Below are 19058 nucleotides of genomic sequence, written 5' to 3'. Positions count from 1 at the left end.
AGACCAACACACCTATCAGCCATCAAAGAAGTATCAGCTTATCTCAGTGACATAGCCTAGAAGTACCAGCTGAGCTGCATCCCCAGAAAGATCAGTGCTTGCCATCCCTGGAGCCAGAGAGGAATCTGCATCTTATGTAATAGCAGCGAAGCCCATCACAGTTTTAGCTGGTGGAAGAGGACATTTTTCCATCAACAACTCTAGTGCCTGGGAGACAGGAAAGAGCAAGGACACAACCTTCTGATTAATAAGCAATGAATGACAGCATTAATCAGTTAACATTGCTCATTATGTTGTGAATACGGGAAGGTCAGGACTACAGTGATTTTGTACATGCTCATTTTTTTAACCTGGTAAAACTTTATTAAAGTTTTTATGATACTCCATTCACTTTTCTCCTCCCCCTATGGGCTTTAACTAAACTACACAGGGGTGGGCAAAAGTAAGTTTACAGCTGTGAGTACTAGAAACAGTTTAGTCTTGGATTATTTATTGGATTAAAACTATAAACCTACTTTTGCCCACCCCTGTATTAGTTGGAACTCTTTAGGTTGCAAATAGCAGAAATCATCTGGGGATATTTAAGTCTCAGAGGGGCGGTATTAGAGAGATATTGGGCTATGTCTTGTAAGACAGGGGCTGCAACACATTCTAACAGTGGACCAGGACCAGGAACAGCACCCTGAGCAGAACGGTGCACTGAGCTGCACCAGTCAGGGCTGTATTCTTTTTCATACTAAGTCTTCAAAATACAGTGTGTACTTACAGTTACAGCATTCCTCACTTTGGGCCAGCCACACTTCAAGTGCTTAAGAGCCACATGTAGCTAGTGGCTACCGAGTTGGACGGTGAAGCTTTAGAGTACTGATACAGACCAACACTTCTGTCATGAAGATAAACATTGTAGACTGTCATAGGTGTGATGTTAGAGGTACAAATTCTGTAACCAAAATAGGAAGGAAAGATGGAAAGAGAAGAAAACAGACCATTTGCATTTAACAGTATTTCCTTTGTGCCCTGGCTGGTGTGGCTCAGTGGATTGAGCGCTGGCCTGCGAACTGAAGGGTTGCTGGTTTGATTACAGGTCAGGGCTCGTGCCTGGGTTGCAGGCCAGGTCCCCGGTTGTGGGCATGTGAAAGGCAACTGATCCATGTTTCTCTTCCTTTCCTCCATTCCCCTTTCTCTAAAAAAATAAAAATAAAATCTTAAAAAGAAAACAGTATTTCCTTTGTTATAGATGTCCATGGGGATGGAAACACTAAATCAGTGAATTTGCCTTAAATTCTCAAACTTCTTAGGATAGGCTTTTGGGGAAGGGCATCTTTTTTTGAGATTTGAGTCCCACAGTTGAGAATGAAAGCTTTTGGGAACATTGTTCTGCTGTCTTGGATATTTCCTTCCCCCATGGATTTCATGATTGCTTCTGAATCTCTTCTGCTCCACTCTACCCAGCAGCATTTGTCCCCAACTCCCAACTCCATCTGAAGGTAGATCAGTGTGTGAATGGGTTGAGAAGGGGCTTTCCTGGCACTGGGAGTTACGTCCTGGTGAAATAAGGTTACACTAGGGAGGAAGCAGAAACCTCCAGCCTCAGTCCAGCAATGCCTACTCATATTTCAGTTAATTAGGCTTTCCTTAACTCTCACATTTCCAAGGACAAGGATGTTTGTTTCCCTTTATGACCACAAAGTGTTCATCACATCTGGGATATTTATAATTGACACTATTAAACACAATTCACATTTAAGTTTTTTCACCTGACCAAAAATATTTTTTGTAGTTTTTAAAAGCATTTTTGTATTTTTATTTAAGATTTTTTTTCCCTAATCTGAAGTCCAAAAGGTATTTTCCTCCTATTATCTTCTAAGAACTTTATAGTTTAGTGTAAGGGAAGTCAGAAATGAACAGGCCTCCAGCAGAAAAGGTACCTGGGAGAGATTGGACTCTCCGATTAACCTTCTGTGGCTGTTTAACTCTGTAGCCTCAGGCTTCGCTAACTACCCAGAAAGCTGGAATACCACTGAGAGATAAAGGACACACCCCCAGGAAGGAGGGTGAGTGTATAGAATGTGGATAACTGCCTGATGTTATCTGTTAACTTAGAAATGCATTGTTCTTTCTCCACATGGTTTTACTATTAACCCCCTATAAAAGAGACCCTATCTTGGGAGGGAGTGGATTTCTTCACAGCTGGCCACCACTGGGAGCTTTGCCAGTACAAGCAAGTTTCTCCTATTAAAGCTCTTACAAATTTGAATCAGAATCTACCCTGGATTTAGACTTTGGGGCTTTCCCTAACACTTAGCTTTTCACATTTAGGTCTTTAATCTTTCTGAAATTGATTTTTGTGATGAAGTCAGAGGTCTCATTTTGTATACACTTAATAAGGATACCCCACTGTCACAGAACTGCTATTGAAAAGACCAGCTTTTCTCCGTTGCTATGCAATTCCACCTTTGTCATAAAGCAAGTTTCCTAATACGTGATAAAGTGAAGAACAGTGAAGAAAGTGATTGTCATAAAAGTCAGGCTAGTGGTTTCCTCAAGAAGGTGGTATGGCGTGTATTTGGGAAGGGCCTGAAACTTTTATTTTTGCTCCAATGATAACATGTCTGCTCAATAATTATTTACACTTATCTTGATTTTGTACTTTAAAATGCAATTGTGTAATATTTCCCAATAAGAAAGGTTAATTAAGAAGTAAATAGTCCTGACTGGTGTGGCTCAGTGTATTGAGCACTACTAGCCTGTGAACTAAAGGGTCACTAGTTTGATTCCCAGTCAGGGCACATGCCTGGGTTGTGGGTCAGGTCCCCAGTGGGGGAAAGGTGCGCGTGACAGGCGACCACGTATTGATGTTTCTCTCTTTCTCCCTCCCTTCCCTTCTCTAAAAAAAAAAAAAAATAATAAAATCTTTTAAAAAAGATTCCAGGAAGAGTAAGTAAATAGAAAAGAGAAACACACTGATGAGACAAGCGCCAGGGTGAAAAGTGAGTTCGTGTTTTTTCTCAGCGCTGGGAATGCTGGTGCAAGGTGCAGAGAGGCATACATCACCCAAGGTGGCAGAGCAAAGACGCAGCACTTAAAGGACTGAGGCCAGGTGCCCTGAAGAAAGGGACGTGCTCACACCTTTCTCCGACGCTGGCTTGGCAGTTGCCAGAAAACCCCGCCAGAACGGGCACTTCCAGGTCAAGTGACAGCGCAGCTCCGACCCGGATTAAACCAAGCGCACAGCCAGTGGCGCGCAGACCGTATCTGCAGGGAGCGGAGGACACCCGCAGCTAGGACTCCCGTGGGAGCCGCTGTCTCGTGAGCTCTAGAGGGCGCCCGTGAGGCCTCTGGGAGGGGGCGGTCCTTGAGCGGCCGCGGGGCGTTCCCGGCCTAGTTCAGCGGCAGCTTTGTGCGAACACCGGAAGCCGAGGGCTGCCGCGCAACGTGCTACTGCGGGTCGTGAGTATAGTCCAGCCTGGGTTCCGAGGCCGCGGCGGAGCCTGGTGGAGTCCGGGGTTCGCAGGAGTGTCCAGGGTAAGGGGAAGGCCGGGGAATGGTGGTGGCGGATTGAGTGGCTGCGTCATCTCAATGCGAATTGAGGGGCTCCATCCGCCGGCCAATGGTGGTGGCGGATTGAGGGGCTGCGTTTTGGAGCTCGGGGGTCTGTCTCCGCTTTTTCCGCGTCCCTCACCTTCCTCCCGGGGTGGCAGCTGCAGGCCAGGCTCCGGCGGGCTCTGGACCTTTCACCCTTCCAGAGGCCAGCGACCCCTTGCTGTCATTCCCGACTCCTCCAGGACATTGCAGGAAGCGCTCAGTAAACTTTAGGGCATGCATGGAACTCCCGGGGAGATCGTGGGTTGGGGCACTTGAAAGCAAGCCTGTAAGTCTGGGCTGCTCCAAACAAGTAGGGTGCCGGGGGCAAAGTCAGTGGTAGCTTCTTAAGCAGCAGGAACCCATCAGAAGACAAAAGCCTCTGTGTGACCTGAGGTCTTCACCTGAACTTCTGGACCGTGCTTGGGACTGGAAGAGGGGACTGCGAAGCTCCTGGGGTGGGGGTGGGGGCGGAGGGGGCTTGGTTATATATATATTTTTTTATCCTTTTACTTGCAGGGAGCAGGGAATGGGTCCAGTAACTGCACCCAGGGTATGGGGAAAGTGAAGAAGTCATGGAAGATTTTCCCCTGGAGAGAAGCAAGCGTTACCCAGGACCCGGGGTGGGGTACGGTTTGTGCCGTGTGGATCAGAGAGGAAGAAATGCCACAGTGTGAGGGACTGGACAGCTGAGAAAGGACCAAAAGTTCCCGTTCTGCCACAGCAAAGCCCAGTTTCTAATCTGGATTCTTCGGTGCAGACCTGGTCTTTCGGAGCTTCTTCATCCTCCCCCAGCGTTGTCATTTTGCATTCTGCCTTTCCCTGTGAGGAGGAAGATCAACCAAGTCTCGGGTGAGTAGTTTTCCTCTCTCCTGAGGTTTAATCTCGTTTGTCAGAGGGAATGAATACACCGTCTCTTCCTTGGGAAGGGGAGAAGATCCACATTTGTTGACTGCTAACATATATACTGTTTTACCCCTCAGTCATGTGGTTAACTGAGCACAGGTGGAAGGAGTACTCCAATTTTAAAGAGGAGTGGGTAGCCTCCGGAAAACTTGCCGGAGAGTATTCCTAAGGCCGGTAGCATATGCCCAAGTACTACTGATTTGGGGTTATGTTCAGAATCCAGATCCGTAGACGTTTCCCGAATATCTCATTCACTTGCCACCTAATGATTTGTGTCATGCCTGTGTACTACTTGGATTGTTATTCTCATATTTTAATTTTTTACTACGTTTATTTAAAATCAGACTTGTCCTACGAAACACTATCTGTGAAATTCTACATTTGATGGATGCTCTAATAGCTCTACATTTATTCTAAGGTACATGTAAAAATGTTGATCAATGTACCGTGTGAAATCATCTCGCATTCAGAAGATTCCAACTGCATTTCAGGATGCCGTGCACTGCCTTACACTCTTGCTGAGATTTTTTTCTGCATAGGAAAGTCCAGGCAACACACCAGAGTCTCAATTGTCCGTCCTTGGTGTGTTATTTCCTTTTTTTAAGATGAGTAATTCCACAGAGAATGCACCTCCCCTGACCCCCTTTGCGTCTTTTCCATACAACTCTTCACTTACCAGTTCAGGCCTACTCTGTTCTCAATGTTGTATGAAAAACCAGTAGAAAGTCCACACCTCTCAAGAGCTTACTCTCTCTTTGGAGAGTTAATACACAAACATGAAATAGTATAAAACATTACTGTCCAGTAGAGCTTTCTGAGATCAGGGAAATGTTCTCTCTCTGTGCCTGATAATGTGGTACCCACTAGCCACATGTAGCTACTGAGCATGAAATGTGCCTACTGTGAATGAAAAAATGAGTTTTAAGTTTTATTTAAGTCCAAGTTTAGTCATCTGTGGCTGGTTGCTACAGATTGAACAGCCCAGGTCTAGATATTTGAAATAAAATATGTTCAAGGTCGGTTAATTTGGATTTAGTGCCCTTTCCCCATGAGGGGGGAACCCCAGAGTATGCAGAGTTCATTGTTATTGAACTTTACTTTCTTGGTAGAGGGTAAAGATACTCTCTCTAAAGGAATTTCATGCTCCAAATCACATACCTCATTTTGAAGCTATCATAATTTAAGGCCCCTTTACAGTTTAAGACACTTGTGCAAATGTGCTTTCTGTGTTTTATTACTATTCCAGTATACCATTTTAAGGCGTCAGTTCTTAAGCTTTAAACTTGGAGTTGGTGCATTAAACTTATTTATTGCTCAGTAGAATAGCGATGAGGAGACTTGGCTCAGAGTTGCCTCAGTCAGCTTAAATTCTGTGTCAAATTGCTCATTGTTCTGGCACCCAAAGTCAGATACCAGTGGACTGTCGTTCCTTGTTTTGTTTTCTCTCTGCGCAGGGTTAGATAGGTGAGGTTAGGAGGAAGGCTTAAAAAGAGTATCGTCACCAGATAATTTGCCTAGTTTCTTTCTTTCCTTTCTTTTTCATTTGCCCACTTTCTTAAGATTGAAAATACTTGAAAGACAAAGCAATCAAATGAAAGATGTGGTCTTTGTTGACTGGTTTAAAGAAAAGCTATCCAAGACGTTTTAGGGCAGTTGGAGAGATCTGAATACAGACCAGAGTGCTTAGGGAATTGTTAATTTTGTGAGGTGTGAGGATAGTGTTGTAATTAACGTAGGAGGATGCACATGTTTGAAAATGTGTGCTGAAGCATTTATGTTTGAAGTGTTATGGTGTCTGTAATTTACTTTAACATAGTTCAGCCAAAGAACAAAACGCACGTGAAAGAAGCAAATATAACATGTCAGCAGTTGCTTATCTAGATGGTGTGTACACAGGTGGTCGTTGCTCTCTTTCTGTTTCTCTGTATGTATGAAATTTTTCACGGTAAAAACTTCTAAAGCGCCTTTCCTATGGTAGAATAGTGAGATAGTGCATGCGAAACACTTCTTTCAGTGTCTAGCACACAATAACCGCACAATAAATATCACTGTTATTTATACACAGGGATATTTGAATAATGCTTATTGACAGACATTTTCCATCATTAACTACTGTCTTGTGGAGGGAGAAAATAAAATGTTAGGAGGATAATTCATACGGTCAGTAAGAGTAGCTCTGACCTGTGTGACTCAGTTGGTCGGGTGTTGTCCTGCAAAGCAAAAGGTTGCCAGTTTGATTCCTGGTCAGGGTATGTGCCTGGGTTGCAGGTTGGACCCTAGTCGGAGCACTTAGGCAACCAATTGGTGTGTCTCTCACATTGATGTTTCTTTCCCTCTCTTTTTCCCTCCCTTCTCCTCTCTCTAAAAAGAAATAAAATCTTTTAAAATAAGTAAATAAATAAATAAAGTCAGTAAGGTTAAAGTAAAACCCAAGAACTTTTTTCCTTGCCATTTCCTTAACACATCTCAAGTATAAAAAGCAACTGCTTTCCACATGTCTCTGTGACTGTCTTCTCTCATTTCTTTAGGCTCTTACTTTGTGTATGAGTAGATCTGTTTGTATCTATAGTTAGTCTTTAAATGTTGTTCCTGCAAACTAAATTTAGGAACTGTCATCGTAAAGCTGTTTTCTTTCTCAAGAAACAGTTTGCAGTTGAGATTTATTATCATAGTCAAGAACTTCATATCAAAGGCATTATAGCAATGATCCATGTAAACTGTCAGACATTGTTCCAACATTTACAAAGATCCGTGTTCACTTAAAATAATGAAATAATGTCCCAAGTCAGTAGAACTTTAAAGGAGAAAAGGAAAAACTCAAATTTTTTAAATGAGGAAATTGAGGCCTTGGCTGGTGTAGCTCAGTGGATTGAGCACGGGCCTGTGGACCAAACAACCGCGGTTCGATTCCCAGTCAGGGCACATGCCTGTGTTGCAGGCCAGTTCCCAGCAGGGGACACACGATAGGTAACCATACATTGATATTTCTCTCCCTCTCTCCTTCCCTTTCCCTCTGAAGATAAATAAATAAAATCTTTTTTAAAAAAGTTAAAAAAAAAATGAAGAAATTGATGTCAAAGAAGATGATTTGCTTAATCACACATAATATGCTAGTGCTAGATTCAGGAATAAAACTATTTTGTACTTAAAACATTTTTTAAAAAATTTCATTTACTTTTAGAGAGAGGGGAAGGGAGGGAAGACAAAAGGGAGGGAAACATCGGTGTGCGAGAGACACATTGATAGGTTGCCTGTCACATGCCCCCAACCGGGAACTTGGCTCACAACCCAGGCATGTGCCCTGATTGGGAATTGAACCAGTGACCTTTCAGTTCACAGGCTGGCACTTAATTCACTGAGCCACATCAGCCAGGGCTTAAAAAATTCTTCAGTGTCATATATGGATGATACAAAGAGCCCTATTATTAACAAAGACACTGAACTAGAGAACAAGGGGACAGTGACCAGAGGGGAGTAGGAAGGGAAGTTACGGGGAAAAAGGGGGAGGGATTTGGAGAAACAAATAGGAAGGACACAGGGATGAGAACTAAGGGGTGTGGAAATGGGAGGGAGGTGGGGAGCAAGGGGCAGGGGAGGCTGGGATGGGAGAAATAGACAAAAAACTGTACTAGAAAAATAACTAAATAAAATTAGTTAAAATAACAAAAACAAAGAGCCCTATTATTGTAAATTGTACTGAAATTCCTTAGCATTACCAATTGGTTGTAAACAAATAGACTTCTTTAAGGACTGTAAATAAATAGTCATAATTCTTTTTACCTCATTGGAATTTGAAGGTTTTTTTGAGAATTTTTTTTGAATAATGCATTTGTTTAACATGATGCGCAGGACCTGGCCCAGTCCAGAGCTGTGCCATGGCAGAGACTGGAGAAGAGGAGGCGGTGTCTGCAGAGGCCTCGGGATTCTCAGACATGAGTGACTCGGAGTTTCTGGACCTGGAAGATAGCCAAGAGTTGAGTGCTTCACTAAGCAAGCCTAGCCCTTCTTCTGAACTCCCTGGGAAGGATGGCAAGTCCATAAGCTTACCAAGGTGGGAAAGAGGATTGGATGTCTCATCACCCATGGAGCGATTCCATCTTAAATATTTGTGTGTGACTGACTTGTCTACTCAGAACTGGTGTGAACAGCAAATGGTATATGGGAAGGAGCTTCCTGCTTTCCTGGCACCTGAGAAGGCAGCTGTTTTGGACACTGGTGCCAGCATTCATCTAGCTAGAGAACTGGAAGTTCATGATCTTGTGACTATCCCCATCACCAGTAAAGAAGATACTTGGGCAGTTAAGTTCCTGAATATGTTATCAATGATTCCTACCCTGCAGTCAGGAGGGCACATCAGAGAGTTTCCAGTGTTTGGAGAAGTGGAGGGTGTGCTTCTCGTTGGAGTGATTGATGAGCTGCACTATACAGCCAAGGGGGAACTAGAACTGGTTGAACTCAAGACACGCCGAGGCCCTGTGCTCCCTCTGGAAGCTCAGAAGAAAAAAGACCGTTTTCAAGTCAGCCTATACAAATATATCTTTGATGCCATGGTACAAGGGAAAGTGACTGCTGCTAGCCTGCTACACCACACAAAATTGCATCCAGAAAAGCCACTGGGACCTTCAGTGCTGAAGCATGCCAAGCAGGGAGGCTTCTCTGTGACATCCCTGGGTGACCTCATGGAGCTGGTTTTCTTGTCTTTAACGCTGTCTGACCTTCCAGTCATTGACACTCTGAAGATTGAGTATATCCATCAAGAGACTGCTGCTTTGCTGGGTTCGGAGATTGTGTTCTTTGAAGAGAAGGAGCTGAGAAATAAAGTGCAGCACTATATGGCCTACTGGGTGGGCCGCAGAGAGCCTCAAGGGGTTGATGTGGAGGAGGCTTGGAAATGCTGGACGTGCAGCTATGCAGATATCTGTGAGTGGAGGAAGGGCAGTGGAGCGCGCCGCTCCACGCTGGTGCCCCAAACCAAATGAGCCACGTAACAGAACATATACCTTAAGAAACTTGGATCCTTCCTGCTCCTGATGTACTCAACAGAGTAAAAGAGGACCAGTCCCTGAGCTTAGCTTTCATGGAGAGTGTTCTTATTTTGGTTCTTTTCATATTTTCTCAACCTCTAACCACTCAAATCTAGGTCCAAGGCTCAGGTGAGCAGGAGAGATCTGGGATTGTACTGTACCTGGAGCCTCACCATAGATTACGAAGAAGATGGAGGCTCATCATGACTGGAGCAAAGCAATCAGTGCTTTCCTAAGATGACTCCTTAGTTTCTGTTAAGTCTCTACCCTATTTTTTCTCAATCAAGGCTTTCTACATTTTATATAATAAAATAAACTGAAACACAGTCCAGGTCAGGTGACTGATATATTTTTTCCCCAAATCTCAATCCTTTAAAGGTGACCACTACAAAGGGTTGTGTGTATGCTCTTGTAAGCCTTTAAGTACGTATATAAACGTATTTCTGGATTAGTGGAATTTTAAATAATCATAGTAAATGTGGTCAGAGAAATAAGGGAAAATAAAGCAGGACAGGAAGTCATGGCATGAAAATGTTAGATACGAAAAATATATATGAAGTAACATTTACACTGGGCAATCCAGTATTACCACTCCTAGGCATGTGCTAAGAGAAACTCTTAGAACAAGAATAGATGTTGTAGCACTTTCACAATAGTGAAACCTAAACCTAGAAACCACCCAGATGCCCATCATCAGAAGAGTGAATGAAGTGGTACAGCAGCCAAGACAAAGGACAATGCAACATGTGGATGAATCTTAGCAGCATGGTACTAAGTGGAAAAGTGAGTCTCAAGAAGTTATATATGGTATACACCTTTTTTATAAAATGTGCAACAGAAATAAAAACATTAAAGGAAGATGGAAAGATAGTGAAAAGGAATTTCAGTGTATCTTAAAAGGCAGTAGAGCCCTTAGCTGTAAACATCACCAAAGAGGCTGGAGGAAAGAGTATTATGGGCATCACCTAGAAAGTGAAGGCTTGTTTATGGAGAAATTACTAGAGAACTGGCAGAAGTAGATAGAGGGGGGAGGAGTTGGCAGGGGTGGAGTTTCTATATTAAGTGGGAGGCTGAGAACCAGTGGAACATGGTGAATATTGTTACTGTAACTCCCTGTTATACATGAACTGGTAAACCCTGGACGTTTGTGGGAGATATGATAGGTTACCTCTGGAGGCCTTCTGAGCTACACATATTTTTTTCTTATGGACAATGGGAATCTTGTAATAATACTTCCAATTTACTGAGTGATGTTATGAGCCAGGCACTGTGCTAAGTCCTTTTATGATTAAATCAGTGTATTCATTATTATCCCTGGTGAGGGAACTGAGGTTTAGAAGGCTTGTAAAACTTGCCTAAGATCCCACAGTTTGAATATAATAGACTATAGCCTGGATATGTCTGACTGCAGTGCTTACGCTCTTAACCATCATGCTGTAAATTTTCCCTGCTGTCGTTGGGCTTCATGCACTGTATGTTACTCTAGGCCTGAGGAAGTTTGAAACTAAATTGGGAGTATAGTAAACTGGACCTTATGGAATAAATAGTATTAAGCTAGTAGTCTTCAAGAGAAAAACTTGCTCGGGGCTCTGTAGCATCTTATTTACACTGGAAGCTTTAAGACGAGGAAAAGGAGAAAATTAATTGGTTTCAGACAGTAACCCTGTCAGGATTCAGTAGTTCCCTGAGCTCCCAGATCCTTATTTTAAGTTAACATCTGCTTATCACTTTATGGTTTTTCACAAAAGAGTTGAGGCATCTGTTGTTTGGGTCACTGATGATGTTTTCTACAAATACTTCCCTGGTTTGCAGTCTTCATTGCAGACTAGTAAACTAGTTTCACCTGCTTCACTTCACTAGTAAACTAGTCTTTACTAAATATGTGTATCTAGTAAATTCATCTCTTATTAATTCTTTCTAAGGTGTTAGAACCCCACATTACAGACCTCTTGGATGTTTGTTCAGTGAGTGGGTAAATGAAAGGAGATGTCACAACAAAGCTATTTCTTAATTTTTTAAAATGTGCTTCCTGGGCTAGAGAATGGGTTGAGTGCCGTTTTTTAAAATAAGATTTTTTATTCTTATTTTTTCATTTTTTTTAATTTATTTTTTTATTGATTATGCCATTACAGTTGTTCTATTCCCCCCTTCATTCCCCTCCACCCTACCCCCCGTCCCCACCATTACCCCCCCTTTAGTTTATGACCATGTGTCTCAAGTTCTTTAGATTCTATATTTCCCATACTATTCTTGCCCCCCATCTATTTTCTATCTACTGTCTATGCTACTTATTTTCTGTACCTTCCCCCTTCTCCTCCTCCCACTCCCCTGTTGCTAACCCTCTACATGATCTTCATTTCTATGGTTCACTCCTGATCTAGCTGTTCTCTTAATTTGCTTTTGTTTTAGGTGTGGTTGTTAATAACTGTGAGTTTGCTGTCCTTTCACTGTTCATCTTTTTTATCTTCTTTTTCTTAGGTAAGTCCCTTTAACATTTCATATAATAAGGGCTTGGTGTTGATGAACTTCTTGAATTTGATATTATCTGAGAAGCACTTTATCTGCCCTTCCATTCTAAATGAAAGCTTTGCTGGGTAGAGCAATCTTGGACGTAGGTCTTTGGTTTTCATGACTTGGAATACTTCTTTCCAGCCCCTTCTTGCCTGTAAGGTCTCTTTTGAGAAATCAGCTGACAGTCTGATGGGAACTCCTTTGTAGGTGACTGTCCCCTTATCTCTTGCTGCATCTAGGATTCTCTCCTTCATTTTAATCTTGACTAATGTAATTATGATGTGCCTTGGTGTGTTTCTTCTTGGGTCCAAATTCTTTGGGATTCTCTGAGCTTCCTGGATTTCCTGGAAGTCTATTTTCTTTGCCAGATTGGGGAAATTCTCCTTTCTTATTTGTTCAAATAAGTTTTCCACTGGTGGCTGTTCCTTTCCCCCTTCTGGTACCCCTATAATTCAGATGCTGGAGCGTTTAAAGATGTCCTGAAGGTTCCTAAGCCTCTCCTCTTTTTTTTGAATTCTTATTTCTTCATATTTTTCTGTTTGGTCATTTTTTTTCTTCCTTCTGGTCCACTCCCTTGATTTGAGTCCCAGTTTCCTTTCCATCATTATTGGTTTCCTGTGTATTTCCGTTCATTTTAATTAGTTTAGCCTCCATTTGTTCCTCTAATTTGTGACTGAAATCAACCAGTTCTTTGAGCATCCTGATCACCAGTGTTTTGAACTGTGCATCTGAAAGTTTGGCTATTTCTTGGTTGCTTAGAGTTATCGGCTCTGGGGCTTTGAGTTCTTCTTGAGCTATGCTTTGGTCTGTTCACGCCTGTTACGTATGAGGAGGGGAGCCTTAGGTGTTCACCATGGTGGGGCCACCCAGGTCACTGGGTTGTGAGGTTGTATGTGGGGGTGGGGTCACAGAGGGGCAATGGCGGTCCCCTCTGCTGCTTTCTGCCACTGGGGCCTGCATGGTCTGTCTCACTGCTTGCTCCTTCGCTGGTTTATCTGGGCATGAATGTGTGACCGCGGTCAGCCTCCCGCCTTGCACCCTCACTGGGTCCGCCTGTTGCTACCCCACACCCAGGATCTGCCCAAGGCTGCCTGAGGTCCTGGGTCAGGGGATCTTTCCTGCACGACCCTGCTCCCCTGTTGGCTCCGCCCCTCTTACTGGTCTGGCTGAATGGTTTGTTGTTGTCGGACTTCTGTATAGTTCAATTTTCTGTGGTTTGGCCGTGTTTTTTGTTACTAAAACTTTGTTGTCTTTAAATTTGGTTGTGTGAGAAGGCACAATGTTTCCACCTACACCTCCATCTTGGCAGAAATTGAAGGCCATGATATTCTTGGAGGCTTACCTAATGATTCCAGACATCCTGTGGCACAAAGGTTTGAGAGGACCCAGCCAAGAGATTCAGTTCTGGCCCTTATGCTCTATATAGTCTAGCAGCAAATACAGTCAAGTAAGCAGGCAACAACAGAGCTATGTGACAAGAGCTAGTACAGGGAGGTACAAGGTAGTAGAGACTCACAAAAGGAAGTCTACACTGGACTGGTGAGGCCAGGAAAGCTTCCTGGTAGATTGCTGAGTCCTGAACGGAGTGAATAGCTGGGTTGAGAGAGTTTGAGCAATACTTTTTTCAGGCAGAGAATGGTTAGGTGCAACAGTCTGTCAGATTTAGAATGTAGTGGCCTCAGGGATCAAAGAAGTTTGTCGAATTTAAATAATAGGATGAAGGGAAGTGGGAGGAGATAAAGCTAGAGAAGTAAGCAGGGTACAGATTATTCGAGACCTTAAAAATCTCGTTTAATATTTTGGGGTAAAAGTAGATGAATTCTTGCCTCTTCCCATAATTTCTCTCTCCTTAAAATTTTTTTCAATATTAAAAACTTTATTGTAGTAATATACATAACAGCATTTATAATTTTAACCATTTTAAGTATACAATTCAGTTTTATGTACACTCACACTGTTGCTTGATTAACCAAGTGGATGATGGTGTATTTATTGAACTAGGAGAAGTGCCTGTGGGATGGGCAGGAGGAGGAATTAAGAGTTTAGTTTGTCCCTGGCTGGTGTGGCTCAGTGGACTGAGCACTGGTCCATAAACCAAAGGGTCTCTGGTTCGATCCCCAGTCAGGGCACATTCCTGGGTTGTGGGCCATCCCCAGTAGGAGGCACATGAGAGGCAACCACACATTGGTGTTTCTCTCCCTCTCTTCTTCCCTTCCCCTGTCTAAAAATAAATTATATGTATATATATATATACTGTAGTTTGGACATGTGAAGTTGGAGGTATGAAGTTCAGGGAAAAGGTGAGGGCTGAAGATAAAGATTTGTCAGTCATTGGTCATGTAAATGGTTTTCAAAGCCATGTGACTAATCATGGGAAACTACAAAAAGAAACGGCCCAAGGCCAAACCTTGAGTACTCCAACATTTGGATGTGGAACACAGGAAGGCTATTCAGTAAAAGAAGGAGAGAAATAGTCTTTGTGAGGTAGGAGGAGCCAGTTTGTGTGAGATGTTCCAGAAACCTCACAATGACTTTATTTCAATTTTGTTGAACACCCTGGAGGTCACATGTGATGAAGACAGGGAGTCTATTTCATTTTTCAACTGGAGTTTCATCAGTAACTTGACAAGAGCACTTTCAGGAGAGTTCTGAGGATCAAGAAGTCAATTACAGTGGACTGAGGAGAAAATTGGAGGCGAGAAAATATAGTCAGCAACAAGAAACAACTTTTCAGAGAAAATTTTCTGTGAAGGAAAGCTAGGAAATGGAGCAATTGCTCAAGTGGGCTATAGGTCAAGAATGGACTTTTAAAAGATGAGACATAGAAAATATGTCTTTATGACATTGAAAATGCCAGTCAAGTCCATGGCTACTAACATCAGATGGGCTCTTAATGCTGTCAGGCAACAGTATTACATTTCTTTAATCCATTCACCTTTCACCTTCCTAACTATATTAAAATCTCATGTGTCATTGATTACAAGACATATCATTATTTTACACACTACTATGAAAGAAAAAAATGCCAGTTAAATTATGGCATGCTATCACTTGTAAGGCAGCAACTTCACAGATGTTGACATATGAAAAAATTATATTAGAATCTATGTAATACAGTATTTCTTATGGTTTCTCCCCTCCAACCTCTAATACCTTCTTCCTATCTTCACTTTCAGTTCTCTATTTCACTGAGAAGGTGCAGCACTCAAAAGAGGATATCCTCATTCTCCCACCACCAAATCTATCCACCCACCTGCATCTGTGCCTATGAACTCTGCCTCCCCTTTTATTTTAATGGATGGAGGACCACACTCTGACAACTGGTCCTTCTGACTGTGTACTGGATTCCATCCCTTCTCTCTGCAAGGACTTTTCTCCTGCACTGGCCTGTCTCTCTGTATTGTCAGTTTCCCTCCTCTTCTGTGTCATTTTTTCCCTTTCTTTCTTTTTTCTTTTTTTAAGGTTTTATTTATTTATTTTTAGAGGAGGGAGAAAAAGAGGGAAACATCAATACATGATTGCCTCTCACATGCTCCCCACTGGGGACCTGGCCCATAACCCAGGCATGTGTCCTGACTGGGAATTGAACCTGCAAACTCTTTGGTTTGTGGGCCAGTGCTCAATCTACTGAGCTACACCAGCCAGGGCTACTGTGTCATTTTTATTAGGGCACACACATACTGTAATTCTTAATTCCACCTTTAAAAAAATTCTGGACCCACAATCCTCATAAAGACAGCTTTATTTTCCTTCTCATCTTAAAAAAGCAAACCTTAAAAGTACTGTCTATACTTGCTTTCTGCACTTCCTCTCCTCTCATCCTTTCATCCCGCTTTTTTCAAACTTCTGCCGCTACACCAAAATGGCATCGCTAATTCAACTTCCACATTGCTAATGCAGTGATCAATTCTTAGTCCTCACCCTAGTTGATACAGCAGCAGTATTAACACAGTAGATTATGCCCTTCTTCTTGAAACATTTTGTTCCCTTGATTTTTCAAATCCAAACTCGCCTACTTTTTCATGTACCTCACCATTATTTTTTCTGAGTCTCCTCTGTTGGGTCCTCTTCATCTCCCTGACTTAAGCTACACAGCATTGCTAGAAGAAACTGAACTGAGTCAGGGTAAGTTACTCTCTTACATACTGCTGATTTAGATTTCCCAGTGATGTGGGCTCCGGCCTGTGGGTTCTGTGTGTTGTGGCAGTAACGAACAAATTCATACAGACTACAGAAGTCCTGTGGAGAAAAAGGGATGGCATGGCAGCTCTCTAAGTGAGAGAGAGGGCTCCAACCCCCAGCTGGACAGGCTTTTATTGCTTTTCTGGGTACATTACATTGGGGATGGTTCTCATTTACTATGCACAGGTTTGCTGTAGGTGATTACCTTTTGAAGATAACAAAGGAAAGAATGTTGCTAATCACTTCAAAGAGAAGGATGTTGCAGATCAAGGGGGAAAGTGGTCGATCTGGTCACACTACATACTTGGGAGGTTTAGCTCAGATTTTAGGAAGTTACTTTAAAGATACACAGTAAACATTTTCTGCCTCAATTCAGGGTAAGGGAGTTTTAGCAAAAGCAAGCCTCAAAACAGCCTATGTACAATGCAGACCTGATTCCCCATGGGAAAACTGATTCATGGGCTCGGTTCCTGTGTGCTGACTTGCTCCCCATCGGTTTTTCAAATTGAGGGCTGGGCTACATTCTCCATACCAAGCGGAACAGTTCCTTATATTCCAGTATTTAAAAATTCGGACGTCTATCTTTTTAAATAAAAATGGTATGTACACTGTTGGGTAGGATAGTTAGTAAACAAAGGCAGGGAGGGGTGGAAGACATGTCTCACCCATTTACTCAACAGTCCTGAGCCTGGTTGGATAAGATTGCCAAGTGGTCTGGAAATCACAAGTAAAACTGATATCACAGGAAGAGGGAATCTCTTGAAATTCTGTTTCCACTAGCTGGAAAAGAAAGTCTTTGAAACTATGTATTAATCCCAAGGTCTGGAGAAGGGAGGAGGAAGGGGAACCTAGAGGCTGGCTACAGACATAAAACTCCTGGAGTCCCAGTAGTTGGGGCACTCCAATTAGTTGGCTGCCTCTTGCAGATTCGGGCTCAAATGTATAAAAACCTTCAACCTTATTTCCAGTATTCATGGGGCACTCAGACTAGCTGAGGGCCTGCTTGCTGTTTCGTGCTCAAGTGTATTTAATAAATACTTGCTATCTCACTTCCATCATAGATGTCTCTCACTTGAATTCTTCTCTTGCAAGGAAGGCAAGAACTAAAGATGGGGAAACCCCTGACTCAGGTGTCCACAGTAGCATACACCTGCCTTTTTGTGGAGAACAGATCTGATGCCATGTAGAGAGCACACACCGTCTGCCCTAAGTGATTGAAACATGTTTAGCAGAATTGGGTGATCAAAATAGCATGTGTTCCCTGTCTGGTGTGACTCGGTTGGGTGACATCTGGCAAAGAGAAATGTCACCGTTTTGATTCCTGGTCAGGGCACATGCCTGGCTGGGTTATGAGTTTGGTTCCAGGTTGAGGAGCATATGGGAGGAAACTGATCAAAGTTCCTCTCTCACATCGATGTTTCTCCCCCTCTCTCTCCCTCCCTTCCCCGCTCTCTAAAAATAAGTAAGAATTTTTTAGAAAACAAAGAAACGCATGTGTTTATCAGAGCTGTCCTATAAACATGTGCTTATCAGAACTAAGCAAAACATGTTTACTATGAACTGACCCAAACAACATGTGTTTATTGAAACTGATCAAAACATGGATCAAAACAACATGATGCTGCAGCTTTGAGGAGCATGAGAGCAGAAGACCCCGAGAGCAGCCTGAGACAGCAGCCTCCTGAAGCCGACGCAGACATCCACAGGCTGCCCCTCTCTGCGTTCTGCAGAGTGTGCAGAGTGCCGCTGAGACGCTGCTCCTGGCCCTGCCTTGCGAGACGTTCCCTGCCCACTGTCTCCGGGATCTCGTCTCTGATCTGGATTCTTGGAACTTGGGTTTGTTTTCCCCCAATTCTCCTGTGTGATATTGTTACTGATTGTTTCTGAGTGTTGTTGCTATTGATTGAGATTGAACCTGTATCAATAAAAGTTGAGTGAATAGTACAAGAGGGGACCCCCAAATCCTGGAGTTTATTTATAAAAATTGTGTATGTATTATGACATGTTTAAACTTCAGTCACCTCCAAAGTACTCTTCTCCATTTGATGCAGTACAACTATTGAGATTCTTTTCCCCACTGCTCAAAACAGTTTTTGAACTCATTAATTTTGACGCCTTTTAGTACTTCTGCTGGTTTTTGTTTTACCTTGTCCACAATGGCAAAAGGTTCCCATTTGAGGACTTTTTTCATCCAGGGAAACAACAACAACAACAAAAATGTCACTCAGGGTGAGATTGGGTGAATGGGGGGAGGGAGCAAGGGTGTCATGCTGTTTTGGGTCAAAAACTGCTAAATACTCAGCATGGTGTGGGCAGTTGTGCTCGTAAATCACCCATTGTGAAATGGGCAAATGTGGTAAAAGAATCTTCAGAAAAATTCACCAATGCAGAACACAGCGTCTCACAACACCACCAGCTAGTACACTGATACAGATGGGTTCCTAGAACACTCACCTGGGGTGGAGGAAGCCTGTACTTGTCATGAATGTATGTTTGTGATATAATCATTCCTGTAAGTCAGCCTGGCAAACTGCTCAGCTAGCTGCTTCTGAGCAGCCTGGCACCAAGGAATAGACAAGAGTCAAACACAGTAACTATGCTATTCACTCGGCTTTTATTGAGTGCAGGTTCACTCAAAGTAGAGCATCATCATACAATATCCTACTCACACTCTAACAATCTAAGAGGAATAACACACACACACACACACACACACACACACACACACACACACACACACACAGCAATCAGTGGGGGATAATGAACCTGAGTCCCAGAGTCTCAGTCTGCAGGTCTGGGAGACAGCTGGTGGGCAAGGGAGTTCTCAACATCTGGCAAGGAAAGATCCCAGGA

General features: G+C 42.9%; 2 protein-coding genes across 5 annotated transcripts in view; both read left to right on the top strand.

The window, feature by feature from the left end:
• The first annotated feature begins 4344 nt into the window (after window positions 1–4344).
• The window catches only part of ZNF684 (zinc finger protein 684), a 29420-nt gene continuing 14706 nt past the window's right edge, over window positions 4345–19058 (top strand). For 3 of the 4 annotated variants that reach the window (XM_053660478.1, XM_037149445.2, XM_053660479.1), the window contains exon 1: window positions 4345–4434. The gene's annotated coding sequence lies outside the window, so the exon portion shown is untranslated. Of the gene's footprint in view, window positions 4435–17832; window positions 18042–19058 lie in introns of all 4 variants that reach the window. The other variant, XM_053660473.1, reaches the window with a different exon arrangement.
• EXO5 (exonuclease 5) lies at window positions 4352–9838 on the top strand. Its single transcript, XM_037149451.2, has 2 exons — window positions 4352–4434; window positions 8338–9838. The coding sequence occupies exon 2, from the start codon at window positions 8364–8366 to the stop codon at window positions 9465–9467; it is 1104 nt and encodes a 367-aa protein (XP_037005346.2). The 5' UTR covers window positions 4352–4434; window positions 8338–8363; the 3' UTR covers window positions 9468–9838.

Source organism: Artibeus jamaicensis, unplaced genomic scaffold (genome assembly GCF_021234435.1).
Source record: "Artibeus jamaicensis isolate MK-2021 breed Jamaican fruit bat unplaced genomic scaffold, CSHL_Jam_final scaffold_847, whole genome shotgun sequence".
Lineage (NCBI taxonomy): Eukaryota > Metazoa > Chordata > Mammalia > Chiroptera > Phyllostomidae > Artibeus > Artibeus jamaicensis.
The sequence above is the reverse complement of the archived record's forward strand: the minus strand, read 5'-3'. Positions and strand labels throughout refer to the sequence as shown.

Coding starts and splice junctions, on each gene's coding strand:
- EXO5 (XM_037149451.2), top strand. CDS start 8,364: ATGGCAGAGACTGGAGAAGAGGAGGCGGTGTCTGCAGAGGCCTCGGGA.